Source organism: Pleuronectes platessa, chromosome 17, assembly GCF_947347685.1.
Source record: "Pleuronectes platessa chromosome 17, fPlePla1.1, whole genome shotgun sequence".
In the NCBI taxonomy this organism is placed as follows: Eukaryota; Metazoa; Chordata; class Actinopteri; order Pleuronectiformes; family Pleuronectidae; genus Pleuronectes; species Pleuronectes platessa.
This window is the reverse complement of record NC_070642.1, coordinates 19,701,950-19,714,530: the sequence shown is the minus strand read 5'-3', so window position 1 is coordinate 19,714,530 and position 12,581 is coordinate 19,701,950. Positions and strand designations below refer to the sequence as shown.

General features: G+C 44.0%; 1 protein-coding gene across 1 annotated transcript in view; it reads left to right on the top strand.

Annotated features, from left to right (window-relative positions):
• Positions 1 to 12,581, top strand: part of LOC128459848 (ryanodine receptor 3-like) — an 80,295-nt gene that overhangs the window by 41,510 nt on the left and 26,204 nt on the right. Inside the window, 17 exon segments of the mRNA XM_053444775.1 lie at positions 127 to 327; positions 2,187 to 2,289; positions 2,440 to 2,574; positions 4,616 to 4,889; positions 5,058 to 5,172; positions 6,521 to 6,653; positions 7,485 to 7,588; positions 7,833 to 7,968; positions 8,339 to 8,522; positions 8,969 to 9,071; positions 9,158 to 9,278; positions 9,836 to 10,005; positions 10,189 to 10,409; positions 10,619 to 10,709; positions 11,200 to 11,340; positions 11,944 to 12,107; positions 12,285 to 12,363. Of these exon segments, the coding sequence (XP_053300750.1) occupies positions 127 to 327; positions 2,187 to 2,289; positions 2,440 to 2,574; positions 4,616 to 4,889; positions 5,058 to 5,172; positions 6,521 to 6,653; positions 7,485 to 7,588; positions 7,833 to 7,968; positions 8,339 to 8,522; positions 8,969 to 9,071; positions 9,158 to 9,278; positions 9,836 to 10,005; positions 10,189 to 10,409; positions 10,619 to 10,709; positions 11,200 to 11,340; positions 11,944 to 12,107; positions 12,285 to 12,363 (2,475 nt within the window).

Here is a 12,581-nt window from a genome sequence, read left to right as displayed (position 1 = left end):
ACACCAAAACACATCAAATACCACAGACACACAAAAAGAGAAAGTTTAATTCTATATTTACTCTACACTCCCGTTGAGTTCATCTCTGTGCCAACATTTTGATTTGATTTTTCTCTTTTCCCTCAGATGTGTGAGCTGCTGCATTACTTCTGTGACTGCGAGCTGAAGCACCGCATCGAGGCCATCGTCTCCTTCTCCGACAGCTTCGTGTCCAAGCTGCAGTTCAACCAGAAGTTCCGCTACAACGAGCTGATGCTGGCGTTCAACATGTCCGCCGCCGTCACCGCCAAGAAGACCAAAGAGTTCCGCTCTCCGCCTCAGGAGCAGGTAGAGTCCCGAGCTGAGGAGAAACTCTCGAGGGGCGTTTCGAGATGTGATTTATGTTCAAGGTTGTTTGAGGGGATGTGTTGGAACAGAACCTGCTGAGTGAAGACTTGGGCCTTTGGGGGGGGAAAGAAAAATCAATGAAAATCAGATTTGAAAGTTTTGCAGTATTATTTTTTTTTTACTTTCATTTGTTCCTTTTCCTGAGACCGAAGGTGAAATTGAACCTGGAGCCCGACGACCAAATTACAAATAGAAAAGGAAATTAACAGACTTCAAATGTCAAGAACAAACCAATCCACTGCACAGACTTAAATTAAAACTAAACACTAACACATTACAAAGTAAGACGTAGCGTACAATGGATGTGGCTCCGTGAAACGTGAATCAACCAATCAGACAGCAGAGCAGTTTGTCCACGACGTGAACCACTCAGACCAAAATGTCCCCCTGAGGGGTTTTTACTCTCACAGCTGATCTTGAAGCAGTTGGCTCCTTCTCTCTAAAGAGATCAAACTCTTTGTGCCGTGTCTTCCAGGTAAACGGTGAGTCCCAGGACAAACTGCACTGTGTAACCATGATTGCTTATTTGGATCCACATCGTGGTAAAGAAAATAACATATAACCTTCAAAATAAAGGCGCTTAATCAAATCCCATCTCTTTTAATAGCCTAGATTTAGGACCAAGATTCGTATTTTAAAAATATGTCAATGGTGTATAGGTTTATACTACAATATACAGTGTCTGCAATAAGCTAATTGAAATATTGATCTAACTGCGCTATAATAATAATAATATGTAGTTAAAAGTGTGACAGAAGTTCATCATGACCACCTGTTACAATGATAAACACTACTAGAGGATTGCAGGATGATAAAAAGTAAGTTATAAGCTTTGATTTAAAAGAAGCTATCGACTCATCCTTTTGTGTTTCTTCAGGCCTGGGGGGGGGGGGGTGCAGAGCCTCAGAGCTGCTCCCCTTTAGTCTTCAGCCCTGAATCTGGAACGGTTAAAAGGCCAATGCCAGATGGAGATAAATCTTATTGTAAACTCTAGAAGTGCAGGGAATCAATGTTTTGCTCTATAGGGAAAAAACCAACCACCTCAAAATCAATGGATTCCCACCTTGAAAGTTTAGTTTCCCAGCTTTCAATATAGTTTTAAACTTAATAAGCACAGAAAGTAGTAATTGAGATATGTCTTGAGGCTCTGTGATGAAGTCTTGTCTGGATCTCACCGCTCAGATGCTCGATGCAACACAAACTGAAGTTGTGCGTTTCCTTCTGACAGCACAGTGTTGTTCAGCTCAGTGTGTAACGCACTCTGTCAGCACACTGAAGGGCCCGGGGCTCAGATTGTTGTATCTAATGAGCAGGCGGCTTCACATAACACCCGCTCCTCTTCTAAGTGTGTCTCAGAGCCAGAGTGGAGAGAGAAAGAGGAACATCATTATTCTTCATGCCCTGTAACCAGTGTGGCTTCGACTTGTGTGTAGAGCTGCTGCACACAGAGCAGCAGCCGGTCGAGATCTGCGTGACTGCAATTCTCTCTGGGTTCATTGTGTTTTAATTGTGTTTCCCCCCAGAGTTTCAAAGTCGTGCAGGAAGACACAAACTGCTGCTGCACAAAATAAGTAGGAACAGTCAGCAGCAGGTGATTGTGTGTCTGCGTTGTGTTCTCCAGGATCCTTGTGTGTTCCTCCCGTTGGTTTATTAAACAACCGACAGCACAGCAGCCTAAACTGGACATGTGGTTTTCCTTCGACATTGACAATTGTGTCAATGAAATATTATTTATTTCCCCTCTCCTCTCTCACAGCTCTTCTACTCTTCCTGTTTGTCTTATTTTTTTTTTGCTGCAGATCAACATCCTGTTGAATTTCACTGCAGGGGAGGACTGTCCCTGTCCCGAGGAAATCCAGGATCAACTCAACGCCTTCCATGAAGAGCTGCGACTCCACTGTGGTACAAATCACTTTCTACTTCAGGCTCAATAATAAACTGTATCCTAAACTACACTTATACCTCCTTTAAGTAAATAAACGTACATGCCGGTACCTCTCCCTCTGTGCACATTTAACCCCTGGATCCAATATGTTGTCGACCATCTTGCAGGAATTCCGGTGGAGGAGGAAGAAGAGGAGCAGGACACGTCGATAAAAGGCCGTCTCCTTGCTCTGCTCTACAAGATCAAAGGTCCGCCTCAGAAGACGGAGGAGACACCAGCCGAGACAGAGCAGCCTCCTCCCAGTAAGTACATGCTGGTAACCTGAAAGCTTCCTTATGGGTTGATGGATGCCCATTTTTTGGGATTATTACTTGAAATCTATTTGTTTGTTTTTTATTTTCTGATATTTCCTCTTTGGCACATTTCCCGATCATTCAGCCACTAACAGGAGTATTTATGGAAACATGATCCAGACCAAGATTAGAAAGACTGAACCACTGATGTGTCAAACAACAATCAGATTAGGAATGTTACATTTATTAAACAGAGACGCGTCCTGTTTGACTTTTGTTTCTGAGGACGTTATTATTCTCCACATCCTGGATCAGATTCGGGCTCAAACATGAACAGATGTGACTTTAATAGATTGAATTTAATAGAAAAATCACCATCTGACTTTATCCCTGCTTTATTCTGGGGTCAGTGGGTTTCAATGTTCTTTTTTTTTTTGTTCATGTCCTTTGCTGAAAGCGTTGGTTATGTTCTGTACCGAATAATGGAAAACTAATGGACAGATGCTGCAGGACTGTCTGCTATAAATTTTAATGCCTGACTCCAGCCTCCCTCACCTCGCCTGCATTATTGAGAAGCTTCACAAGATGACAGGTGATGTGATTCAAGATTCATTGTTTAGCATAAAAACATAGATAAAACATTAAATTCATACAGTTGCAGCCGTATTAGGTGCTAGTTAGATTACATTTTAACAGTTTGTTAAACTGACTTTGGATCAGCTATGCCTCTTTTCATTAAAGGACACCATACTGAGTGTGTGTGGTCATTTGCGGACTCTCACGTGAGCCGGTGTTTTAGACGATGCAGAGCAGATGTTTATCAGGGAGACATTTACATTCATCCGGGCAGCCGGCTCCATCTCCACCTCCCTCCCTCCCTCCCTCCCTCCCTCCCTCCCTCTCCACCTCCCTCCCTCTCCACCTCCCTCTCTCTCTCTGTTTGTCTCTCATTAGGATTCTGCTCGATTCTCAACCTTTGTTTGCTCCAGGTTGTATTTCTTTTTACCAGTTTCAGGGTATGAGAACTCCCTTTATCATTCCTCGGTTGTTGTTTCTTTAAATGAAACTGAGGTGAGAGTCGAGTCTATACCATCATGTGCTGCTCGATACTTGTGTAATGCATGCATGTGTAATTGTGTCACATACTTAATACACAGTGTGAATAATTCCTCAATTTGTAATACTACTTGTGAAATACCATTTACGACTCTGCCACCATGAAATCAGGACATTTCCATATCGTGAAAATCTCATGTCATTCCAGATCCTCTACAGATATTGGACAATTGATTTCCACACTCAGAGAGTTGATGGTATCAGTGTTGTCATTTGAAGAGGTGCAGCATTAAGCCACAGGCCACATGAATCCCTCCAGGTCACCGTGTTCCTACTGTTGTCATCTGTGAGATTAAAGTTTGATAGGATCTGTTTAGAATCAGGTTTTAAAGGATCCCACAGATTTACAGCTTTGAAGAACATCCTCTTTATAGCCGTCTTGTGTTGCTCTCGATGTGGATCAAATACATAATTCATGAGGTAGACAAGTTTTATTCCTTTATTTGTTTATCAGCAGTCCATGAAAACAGTGTCTGACATTTAATTATGAGGTACGTGCTGTTATCATGATTGACAGCGTCACTGACATTGATGCGTCCCAGCCTCCACTGCTGCAGAGCTCTGGTGGCCTGTTTAATTCAGAGTTTATTAATATTGTGAATTTCACGTGTTCATATCACACCAGGTTCAACACTGCACTTCCTTGTGAAGGTGATAAGATGAACAGTTCTTAAGATATGCGTTCCAATTACATTCAGAGATTTCCTGAATAATTAGATAGATGGATAAAGAGATTTTATTTTCTTCAAGTTTAATCCATCTCTGTCCGGTCTGTCTATTGGGGAAATGACTGACAAGTTATAATTGGTATTAAATCCGGTGGCTGCACAGTGTGGAAGTACAGTCCCCAGGCAATCCACACAGTAACACAAAGTTTGTGTAGCAAAGCAGGAACTCATTTCCTCCCTCTGCCGCATGTCTCTCCCTCTCCCAGCCAACCTGAAGGAGCTGATCTCCCAGACCATAACCAGCTGGGCCCAGGAGTCTCACATCCAGGACCCCGAGCTGGTCAGAGTGATGTTCAGCCTGCTGAGGCGGCAGTACGACGGCATCGGGGAGCTGCTCCGGGCCATGAAGAAGTCCTACACCATCAGTGCTGCGTCCGTGCAGGATGCTATCAACCTGCTGGTGTCTCTGGGTCAAATCAGGTCCCTGCTGTCAGTGCGTATGGGCAAAGAGGAGGAGAAACTCATGATCGATGGTCTCGGGTGAGAAAATACTAATGCACTGACTTTGGTTAAGGCAATATTAATGGTTATCATACATCCCGGATATATTCCCACAGCCCTGCAGGATTCCCTGTAGTCAGTGTATTGCCTTAACTGGTTTAAAAATATAATATAAATCTAAATGAAATGACTGTTTTTGATTCCCAGTGACATCATGAACAATAAGGTTTTCTACCAACATCCAAACTTGATGAGAGTGCTGGGCATGCATGAGACCGTTATGGAGGTGATGGTCAATGTACTGGGAGGAGACAAGTTACAGGTGAGTGGGAATGCATTTCACTACAGGTCCTCTTTCATCATCAGCAGTTTAAATATGAAGCTTTATATCCGATCAGGGTTTTATTGAATGTGATGGAATAGTTAGAAACAAACCTATTTCAATGTGTTTACTATTTAATGAATCACCTGTTTAATTCAACAATAATTAGCCTAATATAGAATAAGGCTGCCACTAATTAGTATCAATTAATCTACAAGTTATTTTCTTTTTCTCAATTAAGTATCATGAAAGTAATTAAAAGGTCCCTCAGAGTTTCCCAGTGCACAATGAGACTTCTAGAATCTGGAACCAAATAAATTTGTACTGCGGCTTTATCCTTAATACTATTACCTCTTAGGGGAACTTTTAATTATTTACTTAGATCCTGTGTTAAGCGTTTTCAAGGATCTGATTGAACAGTCCTGGCATCGACTGAACGTTTAGTGCTGCAACATTTATCCCGAGAGGTCAGCGTGAGCCAAGAGCCACAACCTAACGGCCGGAAGAACCACACGGGTAATGGAGAGGACAGTCGAACCAACCGGGCGGAGACGATGGCCTGGGGGGGGGGGGGGGGGCTGTCCTTATTGGGCAGCGCCTTATTGGAAGCTGGGAGAGACGGTTGTGATTTATCACCACAGCCAGCGCCGAGCATGAGTTAGATCTCAGACAGACAGACCTCAGGGAAACATTCACATCTGACTTCGGCAGTCGGATCTCGACGATAAGTCTCAGACATAAATTCCCAAACCGGTTTACTGCCACTTGATATGTGCAGTTCATTTTACTGGGGCCAGACATGCGTGTGGAAGCAACACAGCCTGTTTAATGTACATCAGGTTTTCAATATTTACTGTCTTTGATTGTCTCTCATGTTGTTTTGGTCACGGCGTGGTGCGCTATAAGATAAAGTCTCGATTGATTTAGTTAAATTGATTTCTGACGATTGAGAACAGTCTCCTTAAGAAACCACATTTAAATGAACTGGGTCCTGATTTTTTTATTTAATCTGCAACAAATCTATCAACGTCTCTGGCAGTTTAGTTTCATCCCCACAACCCCCCCCCCCCCCCCCCCCCCTCAGACTTCAGCTCAGACTCAACCTGAAAATGAACCCACACTTATAATCCCAGTGGTAATGGTGCTGGGTGTGAATCGTGAAATGATTTCCCAGGTGTTGTGTTCCGAACAGAAAATACATTTCACTTATTGACTCGGGGAAACGTTTGATGGCTTTAGAATGACTGGTATGATTTGTTTTTCAGTTGTTGCTGGGAATACTAAAGAGTTTCTGAGGATCTTCTTTTATCCAAGCGCACCTTCACATTTTCATTTTGTTCCTCCACAGGAGATCGCCTTCCCCAAGATGGTGGCCAGCTGCTGTCGCTTCTTGTGCTACTTCTGTCGTATCAGCCGCCAGAACCAGAAAGCCATGTTTGACCACCTGAGCTACCTGCTGGAGAACAGCAGCGTCGGACTGGGTAGAAAAAAAGCTTAATGTTCTCAAATCTCAAAACTTTATTTTACTGTTATATTGTGAGAGAGGAAGACGGAGGTTTCAGAATGTATGAAAGTGTTAAAATATGAGCGACGATCAGAGGAAGGTGAAGGAAGAGTTGACGGAGCGGCTGTTTAACAGGGAAGGTGAGATGTTGAGAGAAATGGCGTGAGGTAGAAATATTGAGGGGTGATATTTATAGTGAAACCTTTCACCTCAAGTGTTTTCCAGACATTGAGAAATAAAAGTTTGGCCTCTTGAAACCGATAGAGAAGTTTTCAACAAAAATTAAAATGTAAACTTATCACGCAGCATTATGAGAAGTGCCTGGTGAGGAAGAATCACAGGCTGTGATCCATAGCTGTGAATAAAAGGGGCAAAAGGCAGCTGATGGCAGGGGAGGAGCGGAAGTGAGGGGGTGGGGGGGCGAGGTGGGTGTAACTCAGTTATGCAGGGAAGGACTGATGAGTCATCGGGGCCTGGAGGGGGCTGCTGCTCTAAACTAAAGCACCTGCACCTCAACAGAGTGACGTTTGGTTCTATTAACAGACTTTTATCATTTTATAAAATGGTTTTAGAACATTTTTAGATGTTGTCAACTCCAAACCACATTTCTTTTAAATACCAGGATATAATTTCTAATAGAAATCAGCCTGTTTGCTCCAAAAGACCTGATCTGGTTCATCAACACCAGACCAACAGAGAGACTAGAGAACAGAAGGATCGTGTGTACATGTAGATCCACTACTGCCCCCTGTTGTTCAGACTGTGGACTCTGCTGGTGACACCTCTGTGTGTGTGTCTGTGTGTTCAGCCTCTGAAGCCATGCGCGGCTCCACTCCTCTGGACGTGGCGGCCTCCTCGGTGATGGATAACAACGGCCTGGCTCTGTCCCTGGAGGAGCCCGACCTGGAGAAGGTTTGTGACCTCTGCACTCAATCAGGAGCTCAGCACGGCCGGGGACACATCGCTCACTGCAGAGAAACCACTGAGGGGGGGGGGTTCATGATATCAATGATACACAAACATGGAGTAAAACTACACAATAATCAACACTTGAAACAGTTAAAATACATAACAATAGTAGTTTTTTATCAGAAATGTGCAGCGTGAACAGGAGGATTGTGTGTATAACCAACATGACTTGTGTGTCTGTGTGTAGGTGGTGATGTACCTGGCTGGTTGTGGTCTTCAGAGTTGTGCTATGTTGCTCGCTAAGGGTTACCCCGACCTGGGCTGGAACCCCATCGAGGGCGAGCGGTACCTCTCCTTCCTCAGGTTCGTCGTCTTCTGCAACGGTGAGTGGACTTTCACACGGACCAGGGAGAGTAAATGAATAGTTTATGTTTATAAGTGGTGCCAGAGAGTAATGGACCATTAATAATCAACCTTCATGTGGACAACGTGCTATAAAAGAAAACAACAGCCGGATTTTAACCGTGCAGAATTTAAATCCTTTCAAAATAAGGGCTTGTAAATGTTTCAAGACATAGTAAAAAGTGATTAATCCTTAAAACATGGAGACAGAAATGTTGTTTCTACCTGAATAGGAATATAAAATATCCCTTTTGGAAAGCACTGGCCCCCATGTCCCTGTTTCTTACCCTGCACCTCACTCTGTCCTTTTCACGGATGATTGAACCATCCTGCTGTGTGTGTGTGCACCAGGCGAGAGCGTGGAGGAAAATGCCAACGTGGTGGTGAAGCTGCTGATCAGACGTCCCGAGTGTTTCGGCCCGGCCCTGAGGGGAGAGGGAGGCCAGGGTCTGCTGGCCGCCATGAAGGAGGCCATCAAGATCGCTGAGGATCCAGCTCTGGACCTGCCGAAGAGCCTCAATGGAGTCACCACTGGGTAGGGAATCCAGACCAGTTCCTCTGAGATCATCACTAGATGCTATAAACCCTTTGAGCTTTGTGCTAAGCAGCTTTCCTTATTCATCCATTGGCATTAGTCCTGAAAAGTGGATTAGACACAGACATTTAGCTCAAAGAAACTTTTCTGCTCTGAGCCTAAAACTGCCAAAAACCAGACTAGAACATTGATTGAAGATGAGTTTGGGGAAAAGTGTTGGTGCACGCCGGCACCCATTAGCATTCACAGACTGTGATACACTGGCTGCATTTTAATGGAGGGGGGGGGGGGCGGTTATTACTGCCTGAAGGAAGAAGAGAATCTGGGATGCTGGTCAAAATCAATATGTGTTTCATAGCAGCCTCTTTGGAGATCATGTATTTTGGCAAAAACATGAATGTGTTTGTGTGTGTTTGTGTGTGTGTGTGTCTGTGTGTGTGTCTCAGGTCTGGGGAGGAGGAAGGAGAAATTATCCACATGGGCAACGCCATCATGTCCTTCTACTCGGCCCTCATCGACCTGCTGGGACGTTGTGCTCCAGAGATGCATGTGAGGCTCGTGACAACAAACCAGAGCTGATGAAGACACTGACTGGTCTGTGTTATAATCTGAATGATGTTGTGTGTCTGTTGCAGCTCATCAACGCAGGTAAAGGTGAAGCTCTGCGTATCAGAGCCATCCTGCGCTCCCTGGTCCCCACAACAGACCTGGTGGGCGTCATCAGCATCCCCCTCAAAATGCCTGTGGTCAACAAAGGTACGGTTCTTTATTATGGAAGAAGTTTTATAGTGTTTGCTACCTGGAGTCAAAAAGATGAATGAAGTCGATTCCAGGCAGAGCAGCAACATCAAGCAGCGTTAAGTTCCTACCAGCTGCCAGGTGTGAGACAGAAAATCAACCGTGTGAGACAGAAATATGATTTATCTTATGATAATATGAGATGGTTGAGATTCGAGGAAGCTGTGCACAAAACATTTGAATTTATCCTGTTTACAAACACAAGCTGCAGGATGTCAGAGGGAAATGTTTCCTGCTGCTCACTGAACCAATGACACTTTGTGAAAATGAAATATGAGAAACGTTTGAGAAGATTTAACTGGGAGATTATTTAGATCGTATTACTTTTACCTTGAATAAACTCCTATGTCTTAATGCCGGATTTAAAGATTAACTTTTGTTAGTTCAGCTCTTATGTTTCCTTTTTACTTTGTTCCCCCTGAATTATTACTGCTGAGAATCTTTTACTTTACTTTGCATATTCTGATAATATAGACACATTAAACTGAAACCTTAATATTACATTTAATCTTCAGATGGCACAGTGACCGAGCCCGACATGTCAGCCTGCTTCTGTCCGGACCACAAGGCCCCCATGGTGCTCTTCCTGGACCGAGTGTACGGAATCGAGGACCAGAGCTTCCTGCTCCAGATGTTGGAGGTCGGCTTCCTGCCTGACCTCCGTGCCTCAGCCTCTCTGGATACCGTGAGTCCTTAATATCCTTCTCCACATATCCATAACCAGCCTTCCTCTTTAACTCACTATGAACCACAACCCTTTATTGTTGTTTTCTGCTTGCAGGCTTAATATCTTTATCATCTTTAATATCTTGGCTCCTATTTTATAGCTGAAATGTTCAGGTTTCAACTTTTGCCCTCGGTCCCACAGGAGGTGTTGAGCACCACCGAGACGGCGTTGGCCATGAACCGGTACATCGGCTCGGCCCTGCTGCCCCTGCTGACCCGCTGTGCCGCCCTCTTCGCCAGCACCGAGCACTACGCTCAGCTGGTGGACTCCACGCTGCAGACCATCTACCGGCTGTCCAAGGGCCGCTCGCTCACCAAAGCCCAGAGGGACGCCATCGAGGACTGTCTGCTGGCCATCTGCAAGTAAGACCTGTCGAGCTCCAAACTCGGAACAAGCTGCAAAGTTACACAGTGAAAGAAAACAACCAAATTTGTTTCCTGAACCCTATTTTAAATCTGCTGTTTTTATAATTAACTATGTACACCTTCTCTTCATTCATCCTCTGTGCTTTTTCCTTTATTAAATATGTTATGATATAATATAATAACGTGATTGTTCTACTCTTTCTAAGGCACCTGCGTCCCTCCATGATGCAGCAGCTGCTCAGACGTCTGGTGTTCGATGTTCCCATGCTCACCGAATACTGCAAGATCCCTCTGAGGGTGAGTCACTGGTCCCCATCTCTACTACTGTGTTATCCCACCTATCCCACCTATAGTGTATTCATATTTATATATTTATCTTGCTCATAGTGTATTCATCATTCTTATATCATACCTTCCCTCTTAATACTGTTCATATTCCATTTATATTTCTAACTGTACTTCCTATTTATTTACATATTCCACTATGCACAATACTCTGCACTTCTGGTTAGATGCTAAACTGCATTTTGTTGTGTATGTACTTGTACTGTGCAATGACAATAAAGTTGAATCTAATCTCATGTCACAGTTGTTGGATTCAGTAGCTGAAAGACTTCATTAACCATTTATCTTCCACGCTAAGGATTTATCAATTTGGCTGAGATTTCTTTCTCACACACACACAACCTAATTTAGATTTTGCTATGAAGAAATGATTCTTGTTTAAAAGGAGAACATTCCAATGAGTTTTATTCTTTTATATTTACTTGTGTCTCTTGTTCTGTAGCTGCTGACCAACCACTATGAGCAAAACTGGAAGTACTACTGCCTGCCGGCCGGTATGACCACCTTTGGCACAGCCTCCGAGGAGGAGCTGCTCCTCACCAAGAAACTCTTCTGGGGAATCTTTGACTCGCTCTCTCAGAAGGTACAACCAGGAAAAATCTAGTTTTATGGAATATTTATTAAGATAACCTCGACAGCGTGTGCAAGGACCAAGAGTTTCCTCTGCCAGCTATTTTGGATCACTGGTTTACCTCCCTGTGTTTTCTGTATCTGTCACTTTCCCTCTCTGAGATCTGGTGTGTTTAGACACAAGGCAGTATGTTCCTTATATCGCTCTCTGTTGCAGAACTAACTGTTTTGTAGTCCGGTGGGTTTTCGCTCTCATGAAGCTTCTTTTTCTGTCTGCTGCTGTTTTCCCGTGTTCAGTTTTCTGAAGATCTTGACTTTTCCACACTCGACTGAGCCTCTCCTGAGAGAGAAGGTCTTGTTCTTCAGAGGCAGTGAAGCGAGAGCTCCATGAAGTGCTTGTGAGCAGTTCAGCTGAGGGGAAGCCAAAAACAGATGAATCATTTATCAGTTTGTGACAGTGCATCGCTCGCTGCAGACTTTTCAAGCTTCCTGTCTTTGCCTCTGCTCAGTCCATCAATCAAATGATCTGAACCTCTGCAAAAAGAAATGTAGAAAGAAATGTGGGTAAAACAGTCTGTAACCCTCCTCTCTGCCGTGTGTCTGTGTCTTGTTATAGAAGTACGATAGTGAACTTTTCAAAATAACCATGGCGTGTCTGTGCGCCATCGCCGGAGCCCTGCCGCCCGACTTCGTGGACTCCAGCCTCGGGGCCACACTGGAGAAAAAGGCCTCAGTGGATGCTCAGGGCAACTTTGACCCCAAACCCGTTAACACTGCCAAGTGAGTGCTCTGGGAAACTAAACACTGGGAAAGGCTCTTACTTTGTAGGAGCCGAGAGGATTGAAAGGAACCACTTTATTTAAAAACAAGCTTTTAGATTAACTTCTGTGTTTTCCTGGAGTGTAAAACAACAAAGCTTCTGTAAAAGTGATTGAACATTATCGTTATTCTTTCCAGTATCTCCCTTCCTGAAAAACTTGAGTACATTGCCAACAAATATGCAGAGCATTCCCATGACAAGTGGTCCTCAGAGAAGGTGAGTGGCCCTGTGGTGTGTGTGTGTGTGTCCTCCTCCCTCATGCTGACAGAGGATTGACTCCTGTATGCAGGAGATAGGGGGGGGAGTTTCTGTTTAAAATGCCATGAAATGCTAACTTGTAATTCCTTTTTTACCTTGTCTGTTACACTAGCATGCATTGTTACAGTCAGTGAGCAGAGTTGATTGTTTGTATGGAATTGATTTTGTGTAGCTGA